Source organism: Petromyzon marinus, chromosome 58 (genome assembly GCF_048934315.1).
Source record: "Petromyzon marinus isolate PM22_M1 ecotype Great Lakes invasive population chromosome 58, UKy_Petmar_22M1.pri1.0, whole genome shotgun sequence".
NCBI lineage: Eukaryota > Metazoa > Chordata > Hyperoartia > Petromyzontiformes > Petromyzontidae > Petromyzon > Petromyzon marinus.
Window position 1 is genome coordinate 4,601,889 of NC_133724.1, and position 17,996 is coordinate 4,619,884.

The following is a 17,996-nucleotide window of genomic DNA, read 5'->3' on the forward strand; positions in this document are numbered from 1 at the left end:
GGTAAGGGGTGAGCGGTGAGCTCATCGCAGGATACCCATGATGGACGACCTGCGAGTGAGTGTCATTGGTGAGTAGTGAGTGGTGAGTAGTGAGTGGTGAGTAGTGAGTGGTGAGTGTGATTGGTGAGTAGTGAGTGTGAGCGGTGAGTAGTGGGTGGTGAGTAGTGGGTGGTGAGTGTGATTGGTGAGTAGTGAGTGGTGAGTAGTGAGTGGTGAGTAGTGAGTGGTGAGTAGTGAGTGGTGAGTAGTGATTGGTGAGTAGTGGGTGGTGAGTAGTGGGTGGTGAGTAGTGGGTGGTGAGTGTGATTGGTGAGTAGTGATTGGTGAGTAGTGGGTGGTGAGTAGTGGGTGGTGAGTAGTGGGTGGTGAGTGTGATTGGTGAGTAGTGATTGGTGAGTAGTGAGCGGTGAGTAGTGAGTGGTGAGTGTGATTGGTGAGTAGTGATTGGTGAGTAGTGAGTGGTGAGTAGTGAGTGGTGAGTGTGATTGGTGAGTAGTGATTGGTGAGTAGTGAGTGGTGAGTAGTGAGTGGTGAGTGTGATTGGTGAGTAGTGATTGGTGAGTAGTGAGTGGTGAGTAGTGAGTGGTGAGTGTGATTGGTGAGTAGTGAGTGGTGAGTGTGATTGGTGAGTAGTGAGTGGTGAGTGTGATTGGTGAGTAGTGAGTGGTGAGTGTGATTGGTGAGTAGTGATTGGTGAGTAGTGAGCGGTGAGTAGTGAGCGGTGAGTAGTGAGCGGTGAGTAGTGAGCGGTGAGCTCGTCGCCGGATCTTCATGATGGATGGGCTGGCTGTGTGTGTGTGTGTGGTGAGTGTGTGGTGAGTGTGTGGTGAGTGGTGAGTGTGTGGTGTGTGGTGAGTGGTGAGTGAGTGGTGAGTGTGTGGTGAGTGGTGAGTGTGTGGTGAGTAGTGAGTGAGTGGGGAGTTTAATCGCCGGATCTCCATAATGAACGGGCTTTAAGTGAGTTTCAGTGGTGAGCGATTTGAGTGGTGAGTCGTGAACAGTAAGTGGATAGTGGTGAGCGATGAGTGAGCGGTGAGCTCATCGCCAGATCTCCATGACGAACGGGCTCTGAGTGAGTGGTGAGCGGAGAGCGGTGAGTGGTGGGTGGTGAGCGGTGAGCTGATCGCCGGATCTCCATGACGAACGGGCTCTGAGTGAGTGGTGAGCGGGGAGCGGTGAGTGGTGAGTGGTGAGCGGTGAGTGGTGAGCGCTGAGCGGTGAGCTCATCGCCGGATCTCCAGGATGGACGGGCTGTGATCGATGATGGCGAGGATGATCTTGTCCATGTACTGACGAAGGTGGAAGTTGATCCCTTCCAGCTCCTTCAGAGCGTCCATCAGCTGCAATCACCACACATCATCATCACCATCAGCATCATCACCATCAGCATCATTGGCAGCAACATCATCAGCAGCAGCACCAGAATAATCAGCAACATCATTGTCGTCATCATCAGTAGCAGAAGTAGCAGCAGCATCATCATAATAATTCTCAGCAGCATTCTCATCACCAGAAGCATCCTCATCATCATCAGCAGTATAAGAGTACAATCATCATCAGCAGCCAGAGCATCATCATCATCATCGGTATCATCATCGGCATCATGGGCATCTTCGGCAACTGGAGCATCGTCATCAGCAGGGGGGGTGAGGGTGGGGGGGTGAGGGGGGTTGGGAGAGTGGGGGGTGAGGTGAGGGGGGGTGAGGGTGGGGTGAGGGGGGGTGAGGAGGGGGGTGAGGGTGGGGGGGTGAGGGGTGAGGGGGGTTGAGAGAGTGGGAGGGGGGTGAGGGGGTGTGGGGTGGGGGGGTGAGTGGGGGATGGAGAGAGTAGGGAGGAGTGAGGGGGGGTGGAGAGAGTGGGTGGGGGGGGTGGGGGGGGTGAGGGTGGGGTGAGGGGGGTGAGGAGGGGGGTGAAGGTGGGGTGGAGAAAGTGGGGGGGTGAAGAGAGTGGGGGGGGTGAGGGTGGGTGTGAGTGGGGGGTGGAGAGAGTGGGGGGGTGAGGGTGGGGGGGATGAGTGGGGGGTGGAGAGGGTGGGGGGGGTGAGTGGGGGGGGTGTAGAGAGTGGGGGTGGGGGGGTGAGGGTGGGGGGGTGAGGGTGGGGGGGTGAGGGTGGGATGAGGGGGGGGTGAGGAGGGGGTGAAGGTGGGGGAGTGAGGAGGGTGGTGTGAGTGGGGGGTGTAGAGAGTGGGGGTGTGAGGGTGGGGGGTGGTGTGAGTGGGGGGTGTAGAGAGTGTGGAGAGAGTGGGGGTGAGGGTGAGATGAGGGGGTGTGAGGGTGGGGGGTGGTGTGAGTGGGGGGTGTAGAGAGTGGGGGTGGGGGTGGCGAGTTCAGACTGACCTGGCCCCGTGAGGCTGAGTCGATCTCGGCGGCCAGGGACTGAGACTTGACGGCGGCCGACAGGAGGCCCTTGGCCTCATGCAGGCCCAGCCCCACGAGCTGCCCGTTCAGCTCCTCGTTCGACTCCTTCAGCTTGCCGTTCTCCTGACCAGGGGTGTCGTCATCATCATCGTCGTCGTCAACACCGTCGTCGGGGTGAGCGAGCGGGTGAGCGTGCGGGTGAGCGTGGGGGTGAGCGTGGGGGTGAGCGTGGGGGTGAGCGTGCGGGTGAGCGTGGAGGTGAGCGTGGGGGTGAGCGTGGGGGTGAGCGTGGGGGTGAGCGTGCGGGTGAGCGTGGGGGTGAGCGTGGGGGTGAGCGTGGGGGTGAGCGTGCGGGTGAGCGTGCGGGTGAGCGTGGGGGTGAGCGTGGGGGTGAGCGTGCGGGTGAGCGTGGAGGTGAGCGTGGGGGTGAGCGTGGGGGTGAGCGTGCGGGTGAGCGTGGAGGTGAGCGTGGGGGTGAGCGTGGGGGTGAGCGTGGGGGTGAGCGTGCGGGTGAGCGTGGGGGTGAGCGTGGGGGTGAACGTGGGGGTGAGCGTGCGGGTGAGCGTGCGGGTGAGCGTGGGGGTGAGCGTGCGGGTGAGCGTGCGGGTGAGCGTGGGGGTGAGTGTGGGGGTGAGTGTGCGGGTGAGTGTGCGGGTGAGTGTGGGGGTGAGCGTGCGGGTGAGTGCTCGGGTGAGTGCTCGGGTGAGTGCTCGGGTGAGTGTGCGGGTGAGTGTGCGGGTGAGCGTGGGGGTGAGTGCTCGGGTGAGTGCTCGGGTGAGTGCTCGGGTGAGTGTGCGGGTGAGTGTGCGGGTGAGCGTGGGGGTGAGTGCTCGGGTGTGTGCTCGGGTGAGCGCTCGGGTGAGTGCTCGGGTGAGTGCTCGGGTGAGTGCTCGGGTGAGGGTGAGTGTGAGGGTGAGCGAGCGGGTGAGTGTGAGGGTGAGTGTGAGGGTGAGTGCTCGGGTGAGTGCTCGGGTGAGTGCTCGGGTGAGTGCTCAGGTGAGTGTGCAGGTGAGTGTGCGGGTGAGCGTGGGGGTGAGTGCTCGGGTGAGTGCTCGGGTGAGTGCTCGGGTGAGTGTTCGGGTGAGTGTTCGGGTGAGTGCTCGGGTGAGTGCTCGGGTGAGTGTTCGGGTGAGTGCTCGGGTGAGTGTTCGGGTGAGCGTGGGGGTGAGTGCTCGGGTGAGTGCTCGGGTGAGTGTTCGGGTGAGCGTGGGGGTGAGTGCTCGGGTGAGTGTTCGGGTGAGCGTGGGGGTGAGTGCTCGGGTGAGTGCTCGGGTGAGTGCTCGGGTGAGCGTGGGGGTGAGTGCTCGGGTGAGTGCTCGGGTGAGTGCTCGGGTGAGTGTTCGGGTGAGTGTTCGGGTGAGTGTTCGGGTGAGTGCTCGGGTGAGTGTGGGGGTGAGTGTGGGGGTGAGTGCTCGGGTGAGTGTGGGGGTGAGTGTTCGGGTGAGTGCTCGGGTGAGTGTGGGGGTGAGCGTGGGGGTGAGTGCTCGGGTGAGTGTTCGGGTGAGTGTTCGGGTGAGTGTTCGGGTGAGTGCTCGGGTGAGTGTTCGGGTGAGCGTGGGGGTGAGTGCTCGGGTGAGTGCTCGGGTGAGTGTTCGGGTGAGCGTGGGGGTGAGTGCTCGGGTGAGTGTTCGGGTGAGCGTGGGGGTGAGTGCTCGGGTGAGTGCTCGGGTGAGTGCTCGGGTGAGCGTGGGGGTGAGTGCTCGGGTGAGTGCTCGGGTGAGTGCTCGGGTGAGTGTTCGGGTGAGTGTTCGGGTGAGTGTTCGGGTGAGTGCTCGGGTGAGTGTGGGGGTGAGTGTGGGGGTGAGTGCTCGGGTGAGTGTGGGGGTGAGTGTTCGGGTGAGTGCTCGGGTGAGTGTGGGGGTGAGCGTGGGGGTGAGTGCTCGGGTGAGTGTTCGGGTGAGTGTTCGGGTGAGTGTTCGGGTGAGTGCTCGGGTGAGTGTTCGGGTGAGCGTGGGGGTGAGTGCTCGGGTGAGTGCTCGGGTGAGTGTTCGGGTGAGCGTGGGGGTGAGTGCTCGGGTGAGTGTTCGGGTGAGCGTGGGGGTGAGTGCTCGGGTGAGTGCTCGGGTGAGTGCTCGGGTGAGCGTGGGGGTGAGTGCTCGGGTGAGTGCTCGGGTGAGTGCTCGGGTGAGTGTTCGGGTGAGTGTTCGGGTGAGTGTTCGGGTGAGTGCTCGGGTGAGTGTGGGGGTGAGTGTGGGGGTGAGTGCTCGGGTGAGTGTGGGGGTGAGTGTTCGGGTGAGTGCTCGGGTGAGTGTGGGGGTGAGCGTGGGGGTGAGTGCTCGGGTGAGTGTTCGGGTGAGTGTTCGGGTGAGTGTTCGGGTGAGTGCTCGGGTGAGTGTGCGGGTGAGTGCTCGGGTGAGTGCTCGGGTGAGTGTTCGGGTGAGTGCTCGGGTGAGTGCTCGGGTGAGTGTTCGGGTGAGTGCTCGGGTGAGTGTTCGGGTGAGTGTTCGGGTGAGTGCTCGGGTGAGTGTTCGGGTGAGTGCTCGGGTGAGTGTGCGGGTGAGTGCTCGGGTGAGTGCTCGGGTGAGTGTTCGGGTGAGTGTTCGGGTGAGTGCTCGGGTGAGTGTTCGGGTGAGTGTTCGGGTGAGTGCTCGGGTGAGTGTGCGGGTGAGTGTGAGGGTGAGTGTTCGGGTGAGTGCTCGGGTGAGTGTTCGGGTGAGTGTTCGGGTGAGTGCTCGGGTGAGTGTTCGGGTGAGTGCTCGGGTGAGTGCTCGGGTGAGTGCTCGGGTGAGTGCTCGGGTGAGTGCTCGGGTGAGTGCTCGGGTGAGTGCTCGGGTGAGTGCTCGGGTGAGTGTTACCTGTCTCAGCCTCCGCACCTCCCCCTCCAGCTCGCCCTCACGCGGCGTGCGCCCCGCCCCCCCGCTCCCCCCGCCGGCCCCCCAGCCCCCGGGCCCCCCGCGCTCCGAGCGGCGCAGCTGCTGCTGGTGCAGCAGCTCGCGGCGCAGGTCCTCCACCAGCTGACCGAGACGACAACAACAACAACAACGACGACGACAACAACAACAACAACGAGCACAAATGTGATGGGCCACAACAATGATAGCAACGACGACCACAACACCACCGCCATCATCACCACCACTGTCACCGTCACCACCGTCCACACCGCCACCACCACCACCACCGCCACCACCACCACTGTCCTCCCTGCCACCACCACCACCACTGTCACTGTCACCACAACTGTCACCGCCACCACCGTCACCACCAACACCGTCACCACCACCACCACTACCACTGTCACCACCGCCACCACCACCGCCACCAACAACAACAACCGACATTCGCCACCACGACGCTTGTGCCAGGCTATATGCACCTTGAGGCCACGTGAAGTGTCGAACACCCGCTGGCAGGAGGTCACGGGGCAGACCCAGCAGATGCCACAGGTCAATTGACTGAGACGACTGGCTGATGCACCACCTGTGTCCCCTACTGTGCCAACTTGCTGTGCTTTAGCCACCCGGCACTCCGCTCGTTGTTGTGAGCGTCGCTCCTCCGCCCTCCGTTGTTGTTGGAGGGCGAATGCCTCCAACTGCCCAGTAGCGTCCTTCACGAGCCTCCTCTGCAGAGGCCGATCTTGACACCGCTGGTACCAGTCATCGGCAAGTCCACTCAGCTCCACGTCCTCCTGTACCACATCACTCCATCTCTTCTCTAGCCCGTGCCGTGCCCGTTTAGCCCCCTCGATCCGGCCGAACAAAAGCTGTTTCGGCATGCGGTGGCTGGGCATGCGGGCTACATGACCCAGCCAACGCAGCCTTGCCTGCCGGAGGAGCTCACTGATGAGACTTTGTCCACATCTTTCAAGGATTTGTGAGCTCACACAATCCAGCCTGGTTAAACCCAGGATGGATCGTAGGCAGGCTAGCCTAAATGTTTCTAACCGGCGAAGATGTTCCATTAAGGGGGTCCACGTTTCGCAAGCGTAGAGAAGGGAGAGAATGACCGTGGCCGAGAAGACCTGAAGCTGAGTGCGGAGCTACAGACCGGGTAGCTTCCACACAGCGTTACGCAACCGATGAAAAGATATTGCCGCTCGACTGATTCGGAGTGAGACCTCTGCTGTTAAACTGGAGCCGGCCATGAGCACACTGCCCAGATATGGGAAACTCTCCACTCTCTCCACAACTGGCCCATCACCGATTAGGAGTTGTGGGGGTGGAGTGTCCGATGGTACAAAATACCCAGGCAGGTGCTTAGTTTTGGTGGGGCTGATGGTAAGGCCCCACCTCTTGGTGGCAAGCTCCAGGTTCAGCAGCAGCGCCTCCAACTCCTCCTCTGAGTGAGCAGAAATTACCAGATCATCGGCATACATAACGTGGTTGAGCAATAGGGAGCCATCCCTTAACCGCACCCGGGCATCGATCAGCCTCCCATTGTATCTGTACCAAATGGAAATTCCTCCAGTAGAGCTATTGAAGGCCTCACGAACTACGTGGTCAAAATAGATGTTAAATAATGCGGGAGCCAGAGGACATCCCTGTTGCACCCCAAGGTGTACAGGGAATGGCTCTGACTCCCGGCCACGTAGTTTTACCCGGGCCCGCTCACCATCATGAAGGTCCTTAACGATCGTGAGCAGAGTCTCAGGGACTCTGAAAGCACGAAGAACAACCCAAAGCCCAGGCCTACTGATGGTATCATCGGCCTTGACCAGGTCAATAAAGTAGAGATGTAGGTCTTGTTGGAATTCCCTACACCTATTCTGTAGCAGACGGACAGAAAATATGGCATCTGTGCGGACCGCCCTTTCCTGAAAACGCATTGGGGCTCCGCAAGCCTGTCCTCAGCATGCATAGCAAGGCGATGTTGAATAATCCTTGGTCAGGACCTTTCCCGGCACACTGAGGAGTGAGATGCCCCTGTAGTTGTTACAGTCTGTGCAGTACCCCTTCTTAAAGAGGGAGACCACCAGGGCATCCTTCCAATCCTGCGGAACCCCTCCGGTCGTCCAGACTGTTGTTATGATGTCATATAGGGCAGTCTGTGCACAAACGCCAACCTCCCTCAGCATTTCGCTTGGGAGATCATCTCTGCCCAGTGCCTTTCCTGGTCTCAGACTCTGGATTGCCTTCACTACTTCCTCAACAGATGGCACCTCAGCCAGCCACTCACAGGGGGTGACTTCCTTCTCCAATATTTGAGGCACCGCAGCCTCAGCAGGGTCATCCTCACTTTGTGCCACGATGTTTTCCTGGCGTGGGGATTTTCCCTCCCCCAGGACCTCACAGAAATGTTCAGCCAATCTGCAAACCTGTTCCTGGGTGTCATAGATTTGATCACCGTTCTTTCCCCCAATGATGGTAATAGGTGTGGCACTGCAGGTTACTTTTTATAGAGCGATTTGTGATCGCGGGCCACTGAGGCAGACTCCTTCTCCTCAGCAACCCACGACCACCACCCATCCTTGCAGCGCCTCATGGCTCTCCGAACCTCCGAGCGAAGGCTGCGGTAAGCCTCCTCATTCTCTGACGTGGGATTCTGTAGCCAATGACAGTGGGCCGGTCGCTTTTTCTCAACTATCCTGAACACCTCCTCTGTCAGCCACGGTCTCTGGGGAGGTCTGGACCGCGTACCCAAAGCAGCCATTGCAGCTCCATGAGTCACAGTCCTAAACCTCGCCCATTTACCCTCGACATCAGGAGGAGTGGGGGACAATACCAACCCCAGATTAAATTCTCGCTTGCAATTTTCATCTGCTAGCTGAGACCATGCCACTAATGGTTTGAATTGGGTCCTGGGTGTACACCCACCACCGGAGTGGAAGAATGGCAGGCGCATCTTACATATGACAAGTCGATGGTCAGTGGGCAGATCAGCTCCACGGTAGGTCCTGGTGTCAAGGACATGGGTTCGCATCCGCTGGTCCGTCACTATGTAGTCCAGCAGATGTTCTTGCTTGGACCCGGCATGCATCCATGAAGTGGTGTGGATGCGCCGATGCCGGAACAGCGTATTGGTAATGACAACCCCATGGGCTGCACAAAAATCTAGCAGCCTCCCGTTGTTGTTATTGAGCTGATCTGGCCAATACCTTCCAATCACTCCAGACCAGGTGCCAGCATCATGAACAACTCGGGCATTGAAGTCGCCCAACAAGATGCCTCTCTCCCGAGGGGCCACTTTAAATAGCACCTGTGACAGGAGGTCATAGAAGGCATCTGACCCATCGGCCTTGCCTGCATCCCTCCACGGATGTTCATCGTCGGTGGGGGTATAAGTAACCACGACCACCACTCCTCGCCTCCGGTTGATGGGAAGGCGAGCCCAAAGTAGCCTGGGGCTTACAGTTTCCCACACCTCACCGCTACGCTCCCACGCCCCCTTCATTATTTTAGTCTCCTGCCCCGAGTAGAGGACTGTCCACCCCTCATGGTGGCAGGAGCCAGAGTCGGTCCACCGGACCTCCTGATTACCACAGAGATCCAGACGGTACCGGTCCAGCTCCCGACAGAGTAGTGGCAGCCTCTCCTCCGCAGTGAGCGTTCAAACATTCCACGTGGCCACACGTAGTGGTTTTTCGTTGTTTCTGGAGGAGCCCCGAGGGTAAGGATTCAGTCTCCTGGCTCCGCCAAATGGGGTTTGGCCAGGAGAGACGTCATAGACGCCTGTCCCCTCCGGGGTCCTCCGGCACAAGCTTATGTATTACATTTTGCGGTCGTGGTTTAGCGGTAATTTATTGAGGGTGGAGGGGCCACCAGCCCCTCGCACCCGTCCAGAGCCCCCATTTAGCCGCTGTGGTGGCTACAAATGCCATGAGGGGAAAAGGCCAATCTCGAATTGGCCCTCCCCCCCCACGGCACTGCCCACGAGAGCGTTGCCCGTCCGGCACCGCGAGGAGATAGGGGGTTGTTGTGCCACCGCCCCCACCGCCACCACCACCACCACCAGCGTCCTCACCACCACCGCCCCCACCACCACCACCACCACCACCGTCCTCACCACCACCGCCACCACCACCACCACCACCGTCCTCACCACCACCACCACCACCATCACCACCACCATCACCACCACCACCGCCACCACCACCACCACCGTCCTCACCACCACCGCCCCCACCACCACCACCACCGCCACCACCACCACCGCCCCACCACCACCACCACCATCCTCACCACCACCACCATCCTCACCACCACCACCACCGCCCCCACCACCACCACCAGCGTCCTCACCGCTTGCGTCTCCTCCGTCTCGCGCTGGAACTCGCGCCGGTCGCGCCTCACGCGCGCCACGAGCTGCTGGCTGAGGCGGCCCTCCTCCTGGAGCCTCGTCAGCAGCTCGCGCAGCTTCTCCTGGAGCCGCGTCTTCTCCTGCTCGACACCACGGGCACGCAGCGTCGAGCAGCAGCAGCAGGGGGAGCAGGAGGATGAGGAGGAGGATGAAGGATGAGGATGATGATGAGGATGATGAGGATGAAGAGGATGATGAGGATGACGATGGGGCTGATAATGAAGAGGATGATGATGAGGATGATGATGAGGAGGATGAGGAGGATGAAGGATGAGGATGACGATGAGGATGATGATGATGAAGAGGACGATGAGGATGACGATGAGGATGGTGATGAAGAAGATGATGATGATGATGAGGATGATGAAGAGGATGATGAAGAGGATGATGATGAGGATGATGATGAGGATGATGATGAAGAGGATGATGAGGATGACGATGAGGCTGATGATGAAGAGGATGATGATGAGGAGGAGGATGATGAGGATGATGATGATGAAGATGATGATGAGGATGATGAGGATGATGAGGAGGATGATGAGAATGATGATGAAGAGGATGAGGATGATGAGGTTGAGTGAATGAGTGAGTGAGAAGTGAGTGAGTGAGTGATGAGTGAGTGATGAGTGAGTGAGTGAGCGAGTGAGTGAGTGAGGAGTGAGTCAGTGAGTGAGTGAGGAGTGAGTGAGTGAGTGAGTGAGGAGTGAGTGAATGAGTGAGTGAGGAGTGAGTGAGGGAGTGAGTGAGGGAGTGAGGAGTGAGTGAGGAGTGAGTGAGTGAGTGAGTAAGGAGTGAGTGAGTGATGAGTGAGGAGTGAGTGAGTGAGTGAGGGGTGAGTGAGGAGTGAGTGAGGAGTGAGTGAGTGAGTGAGTGAGGAGTGAGTGAGGAGTGAGTGAGGAGTGAGTGAGTGAGGGAGTGAGTGAGGGAGTGAGGAGTGAGTGAGGAGTGAGTGAGTGAGTGAGTAAGGAGTGAGTGAGTGATGAGTGAGGAGTGAGTGAGTGAGTGAGGGGTGAGTGAGGAGTGAGTGAGGAGTGAGTGAGTGAGTGAGGAGTGAGTGAGGAGTGAGTGAGGAGTGAGTGAGTGAGTGAGGAGTGAGTGAGGAGTGAGTGAGTGAGGAGTGAGTGAGGAGTGAGTGAGTGAGGAGTGAGTGAGTGACGTGTGAGTGATGAGTGAGTGATGAGTGAGTGAGTGAGGAGTGAGTGAGGAGTGAGTGAGTGAGTGATGAGTGAGTGATGAGTGAGTGAGTGAGGAGTGAGTGAGTGAGTGAGGAGTGAGTGAGGAGTGAGTGAGTGAGTGAGGAGTGAGTGAGGAGGAGGATGATGATGAGGCTGATGATGAAGAGGATGAGGATGATGAGGTTGAGTGAGTGAGTGAGAAGTGAATGAGTGAGTGAGTGATGAGTGAGTGATGAGTGAGTGGGAAGTGAGTGAGGAGTGAGTGAGTGAGGAGTAAGTGAGTGAGGAGTGAGTGAGTGAGTGAGGAGTGAGTCAGTGAGTGAGTGAGGAGTGAGTGGGAAGTGAGTGAGGAGTGAGTGAGTGAGGAGCGAGTGAGTGAGGAGTGAGTAAGTGAGTGAGTGAGGAGTGAGTGAGTGAGTGAGGAGTGAGTGAGTGAGTGAAGAGTGAGTGAGGAGTGAGTGAGTGAGTGAATGAGTGAGTGAGGAATGAAACAGAAAGACTTCTCCACAAATCTGGCTGTTGCCTGATGAAGCTGGTTGTAATTACTGGCGAGACGTCGTATTTTTCTCGATCTTACCCCCCCAAACCCCCCCCCCCTCAATTACGGACCATATCGGTGGCAAATGCCTCTTGCTACGGACTGCTACAGTGAGGGAAAAAGTATTTGATCGCCTGCTGATTTTGTACGTTTGCCCACTGACAAAGAAATGATCAGTCTATAATTTTAATGGTAGGTTTATTTGAACAGTGAGAGACAGAATAACAACAAAAATATCCGGAAAAACGCATGTCAAAAATGTTATAAATTGATTTGCATTTTAATGAGGGAAATAAGTATTTTGACCCCCTCTCAATGAGAAAGATTTCTGGCTCCCAAGTGTCTTTTATACAGGTAACGAGCTGAGATTAGGAGCACACTCTTAAAGGGAGTGCTCCTAATCTCAGCTTGTTACCTGTATAAAAGACACCTGTCTACAGAAGCAATCAATCAATCAGATTCCAAACTCTCCACCATGGCCAAGACCAAGGAGCTCTCCAAGGATGTCAGGGACAAGATTGTAGACCTACACAAGGCTGGAATGGGCTACACGACCATTGCCAAGCAGCTTGGTGAGAAGGTGACAACAGTTGGTGCGATTATTCGCAAATGGAAGAAACACAAAATATCTGTCAATCTCCCTCGGCCTGGGGTTCCATGCAAGATCTCACCTCGTGGAGTTGCAATGATCATGAGAACGGTGAGGAATCAGCCCAGAACTACACAGTAGGATATTGTCAATGATCTCAAGGCAGCTGGGACCATAGTCACTAAGAAAACAATTTGTAACACACTACGCTGTGAAGGACTGAAATCCTGCAGCGCCCGCAAGGTCCCCCTGCTCAAGAAAGCACATATACATGCCCGTCTGAAGTTTGCCAATGAACATGTGAATGATTCAGAGGACAACTGGGTGAAAGTGTTGTGGTCAGATGAGACCAAAATGGAGCTCTTTGGCATTAACTCAACTCGCCGTGTTTGGAGGAGGAGGAATGCTGCCTATGACCCCAAGAACACCATCCCCACCGTCAAACATGGAGGTGGAAACATTATGCTTTTGGGGTGTTTTTCTGCTAAGGGGACAGGACAACTTCACCGCATCAAAGGGACAATGGACGGGGCCATGTACCGTCAAATCTTGGGTGAGAACCTCCTTCCCTCAGCCAGGGCATTGAAATTGGGTCGTGGATGGGTATTCCAGCATGACAATGACCCAAAGCACACGGCCAAGGCAACAAAGGAGTGGCTCAAGAAGAAGCACATTAAGGTCCTGGAGTGGCCTAGCCAGTCTCCAGACCTTAATCCCATAGAAAATATGTGGAGGGAGCTGAAGGTTCGAGTTTACAAACGTCAGCCTCGAAACCTTAATGACTTGGAGAAGATCTGCAAAGAGGAGTGGGACAAAATCCCTCCTGAGATGTGTGCAAACCATGGTGGCCAACTACAAGAAACGTCTGACCTCTCTGATTGCCAACAAGGGTTTTGCCACCAAGTACTAAGTCACGTTTTGCAGAGGGGTCAAATACTTATTTCCCTCGTTGAAATGCAAATCAATTTATAACATTTTTGACGTGCGTTTTTCTGGATTTTTGTTGCTGTTATTCTGTCTCTCACTGTTCAAACAAACCTACCATCAAAATTATAGACTGATCATTTCTTCGTCAGTGGACAAACGTACAAAATCAGCAGGGCATCAAATACTTGTTTCCCTCACTGTCAGTGTTAACCCCCCGACCACCTCACCTCCTCCAGCTTCTCGATCTGCGACCTGAGACGAGGGATACTCATCTTCAGCTCCTCGTTCTCTTCCTCCGCCTCCAGCAGCCTGCAAGCAGCTCACCCAGAGGGGGGAGGGGAGAGAGGGGTGGGTGGGTGGGGACCTTCACTCAACTGCAAGGACGGCAAGCCGGCCCAGTGAATGAGTCTCTACGTAAATTCAGTGGAACATGGTACCGTGGTTTCTTGTTTTTAATCCATGTATCTCTGTCCTAAGAACCCCTGCTTCAGGGTGTGACGATGTTGCTGCTGCTGCTACTTCTGGTGATGATGATGACACTATTGATTAAGATGCTGCTGCTGATGATGATGATTCTACAATTTCTGCTGGTACTGCTGATGATGATGACAATGCTGCTGTTTCTACTGGCGATGATGACACTGTTGATTAAGATGCTGTTGCTGCTGCTGCTGATGATGATGATAATGCTGCTGCTTCTTCTAGTGATGATGGCACTATTGATTAAGATGCTGCTGCTGCTGATGATGATGATTCACAATTTCTGTTGCTACTGCTGCTGATGACGCTAATGCTGCTGCTACTTCTGGTGATGATGATGACACTATTGATTAAGATGCTGCTGATGATGATGATTCTACAATTTCTGTTGCTACTGCTGCTGCTGCTGATGATGCTAATGCTGCTGTTTCTTCTAGTGATGATGACACTATTGATTAAGATGCTGCTGCTGCTGCTGATGATGATGATTCTACAATTTCTCTTGCTACTGCTGCTGATGATGATGCTAATGCTGCTGTTTCTTCTAGTGATGATGACACTATTGATTAAGATGCTGCTGCTGATGATGATGATTCTACAATTTTTGTTGCTACTGCTGCTGCTGCTGATGATGATGCTAATGCTGCTGTTTCTTCTGGTGATGATGATGATGATGACACTATTGATTAAGATGCTGCTGCTAATGATGATGATTCTACAATTTCTGCTGGTACTGCTAGTGATGACTATGACAGGAATGGCGATCGTGCTGCTGCTGATGATGATGATGATGACGATTCAGCTAATGCTGTTACTCCTGGCAACGATGATAAAGATGATGATGGTGATGATGTGGATGTTGAGTGGTGATGTTGATGGTGATGTTGATGGTAAGCGGTGATGTGGATGTTGAGTGGTGATGTTGATGGTGAGTGGTGCTGTTGAGTGGTGATGTTGATGGTGAGTGGTGATGTTGAGTGGTGATGTTGACGATGAGTGGTGATGTTGATGGTGAGTGGTGATGTTGAGTGGTGATGTTGATGGTGAGTGGTGATGTTGATGGTGAGTGCTGATGTTGAGTGGTGATGTTGAGTGGTGAGTGGTGATGTTGATGGTGAGTGGTGATGTTGAGTGGTGATATTGAGTGGTGATGTTGATGGTGAGTGGTGATGTTGAGTGGTGATGTTGATGTTGAGTGGTGATGTTGATGGTGAGTGGTGATGTTGATGATGAGTGGTGATGTTGATGGTGAGTGGTGAGTGGTGATGTTGATGGTGATGGTGAGTGGTGATGTTGAGTGGTGATGTTAATGGTGATGTTGAGTGGTGATGTTGATGATGAGTGGTGATGTTGATGATGAGTGGTGATGGTGAGTGGTGATGGTGAGTGGTGATGTTAATGGTGATGTTGAGTGGTGATGTTGAGTGGTGATGTTGAGTGGTGATGTTGAGTAGTGATGTTGATGATGAGTGGTGATGTTAATGGTCATGTTGAGTGGTGATGTTGAGTGGTGATGTTGATGTTGAGTGGTGATGTCGATGATGAGTGGTGATGTTGATGTTGAGTGGTGATGTTGATGTTGAGTGGTGATGTTGATGGTGAGTGGTGATGTTGAGTGGTGATGTTAATGTTGAGTGTTGATGTTGAGTGTTGATGTTGAGTGTTGATGTTGAGTGTTGATGTTGATGTTGAGTGTTGATGTTGATGTTGAGTGGTGATGTTGATGTTGAGTGGTGATGTTGATGTTGAGTGGTGATGTTGATGTTGAGTGGTGATGTTAATGTTGAGTGTTAATGTTGAGTGTTGATGTTGAGTGTTGATGTTGAGTGTTGATGTTGAGTGTTGATGTTGATGTTGAGTGTTGATGTTGAGTGTTGATGTTGAGTGTTGATGTTGAGTGTTGATGTTGAGTGGTGATGTTGATGATGAGTGGTGATGTTGATGTTGAGTGGTGATGTTCAGTGGTGATGTTGATGTTGAGTGGTGATGTTGATGATGAGTGGTGATGTTAATGGTGATGTTGATGATGAGTGGTGACGTTAATGGTGATGTTGATGTTGAGTGTTGATGTTGAGTGGTGATGTTGATGATGAGTGGTGACGTTAATGGTGATGTTGATGTTGAGTGTTGATGTTGAGTGGTGATGTTGATGATGAGTGGTGATGTTAATGGTGATGTTGATGATGAGTGGTGACGTTAATGTTGAGTGTTGATGTTGAGTGTTGATGTTGAGTGGTGATGTTGATGATGAGTGGTGACGTTAATGTTGAGTGTTGATGTTGAGTGTTGATGTTGAGTGTTGATGTTGAGTGGTGATGTTGAGTGGTGATGTTGATGATGAGTGGTGATGTTGATGTTGAGTGGTGATGTTCAGTGGTGATGTTGATGTTGAGTGGTGATGTTGATGATGAGTGGTGATGTTAATGGTGATGTTGATGATGAGTGGTGACGTTAATGGTGATGTTGATGTTGAGTGTTGATGTTGAGTGGTGATGTTGATGATGAGTGGTGACGTTAATGGTGATGTTGATGTTGAGTGTTGATGTTGAGTGGTGATGTTGATGATGAGTGGTGATGTTAATGGTGATGTTGATGATGAGTGGTGACGTTAATGTTGAGTGTTGATGTTGAGTGTTGATGTTGAGTGGTGATGTTGATGATGAGTGGTGACGTTAATGTTGAGTGTTGATGTTGAGTGTTGATGTTGAGTGTTGATGTTGAGTGGTGATGTTGATGTTGAGTGGTGATGTTGATGTTGAGTGGTGATGTTGATGATGAGTGGTGACGTTAATGTTGAGTGTTGATGTTGAGTGTTGATGTTGAGTGGTGATGTTGATGATGGTACCTGCTGGCCACGCTATCCATCTCCACCTCCGCCTCTCTGTGTGCCCGCACCGTCCGCTCGCGGCAGCGCCTCTCCTCCTGCTCCAGCCGCTCCTCCGAACGTTCCTCGCCTTCGCGCACCGCCTCCTCCAACGCATGCACCCTGCACGCACCAGCCCCGACAACATCATCATCAGTATCATCATCATTAGCAACATCAACATCATCATCAGCATCATCACTATTAGCAACATCATCATCATCACTATTAGCAACATCATCATCATCACTATTAGCAACATCATCATCAGCATCATCACCATTAGCAACATCAACATCATCATCAGCATCATCATCACTATTAGCAACATCAACATCATCATCACCATTAGCAACATCAGCATCATCATCACCAGCCCCGACAACATCATCATCATCATCACCACTATTAGCAACATCAACATCAGCATCATCATCACCATTAGCAACATCAACATCATCATCACCATTAGCAACATCAGCATCATCATCAGCATCATCATCACCAGCCCCGACAACATCATCATCATCATCACCACTATTAGCAACATCAACATCAGCATCATCATCACCATTAGCAACATCAACATCATCATCACCATTAGCAACATCATCATCAGCATCAGCAGCATCATCACCAGTAGCACCATCACCTTCAGCACCATAATCATCTTCATCATCATCACTATTAGCAACATCAACATCATCATCAGCATCATCATCACCAGCCCCGACAACATCATCATCAGCATCACCATTAGCAACATCATCATCAGCATCAGCAGCATCATCACCAGTAGCACCATCACCTTCAGCACCATAATCATCTTCATCATCATCACCAGCCCCGACAGCATCATCATCATCACCATTAGCAACATCATCATCAGCATCATCATCACCAGCCCCGACAACATCAGCATCACCATTAGCAACATCATCATCAGCAGCATCGTCACCTTCAGCACCGTAATCATCTTCATCATCATCATCACCAGCCCCGACAGCATCATCATCACCATTAGCAACATCAACATCATCATCATCATCAGCAGCATCATCACCAGCAGCACCATAATCATCTTTATCATCATCACCAGCCCCGACAGCATCATCATCATCATTACCATTAGCAACATCATCATCATCAGCAGCATCATCACCAGCAGCACCATCACCTTCATCACCAGCACCATAATCATCATCATCATCATCACCAGCCCCGACAGCATCATCATCATCATCACCATTAGCAACATCATCATCATCAGCATCAGTGACCAGCCACAGCATCATCAGTGGCAGCAGCGGTGGCATCATCATCAGCGGTGCCATCATCAGCATCATCATCATCAGCAGAACCATCAGCAGCAGCACCATCACCTTCACCACCAGCCCCGACAGCATCATCATCACCATCACCATTAGCAACATCATCATCAGCAGCATCATCACCAGCAGCACCAACACCTTCATCACCAGCACCATAATCATCTTCATCATCATCACCAGCCCCGACAGCATCATCATCACCATCACTATTAGCAACATCAACATCATCATCAGCAGCATCATCACCAGCAGCACCATCACCTTCATCACCAGCACCATAATCATCTTCATCATCATCACCAACCCCGACAGCATCACCATCACCATTAGCAACATCAACATCATCATCATCAGCAGCATCATCACCAGCAGCACCAACACCTTCATCACCAGCACCATAATCATCTTCATCATCATCACCAGCCCCGACAGCATCATCATCACCATCACCATTAGCAACATCATCATCATCAGCAGCAGCATCATCACCAGCACTATC

At 53.7% G+C, this 17,996-nt stretch overlaps 1 protein-coding gene across 1 annotated transcript in view; it reads right to left on the minus strand.

The window, feature by feature from the left end:
* Positions 1-205: 205 nt before the first annotated feature.
* LOC116955182 (rab11 family-interacting protein 4B-like) overlaps positions 206-17,996 on the minus strand; it is a 40,183-nt gene continuing 22,392 nt past the window's right edge. Inside the window, exons 10-15 of the mRNA XM_076052781.1 lie at positions 16,149-16,289; positions 13,051-13,132; positions 9,537-9,674; positions 5,154-5,312; positions 2,338-2,481; positions 206-1,340 (exon numbers count right to left, since the gene is read on the minus strand). Of these exons, the coding sequence (XP_075908896.1) occupies positions 1,224-1,340; positions 2,338-2,481; positions 5,154-5,312; positions 9,537-9,674; positions 13,051-13,132; positions 16,149-16,289 (781 nt within the window). The 3' untranslated portion in view covers positions 206-1,223. The remainder of the gene's footprint in view (positions 1,341-2,337; positions 2,482-5,153; positions 5,313-9,536; positions 9,675-13,050; positions 13,133-16,148; positions 16,290-17,996) is intronic.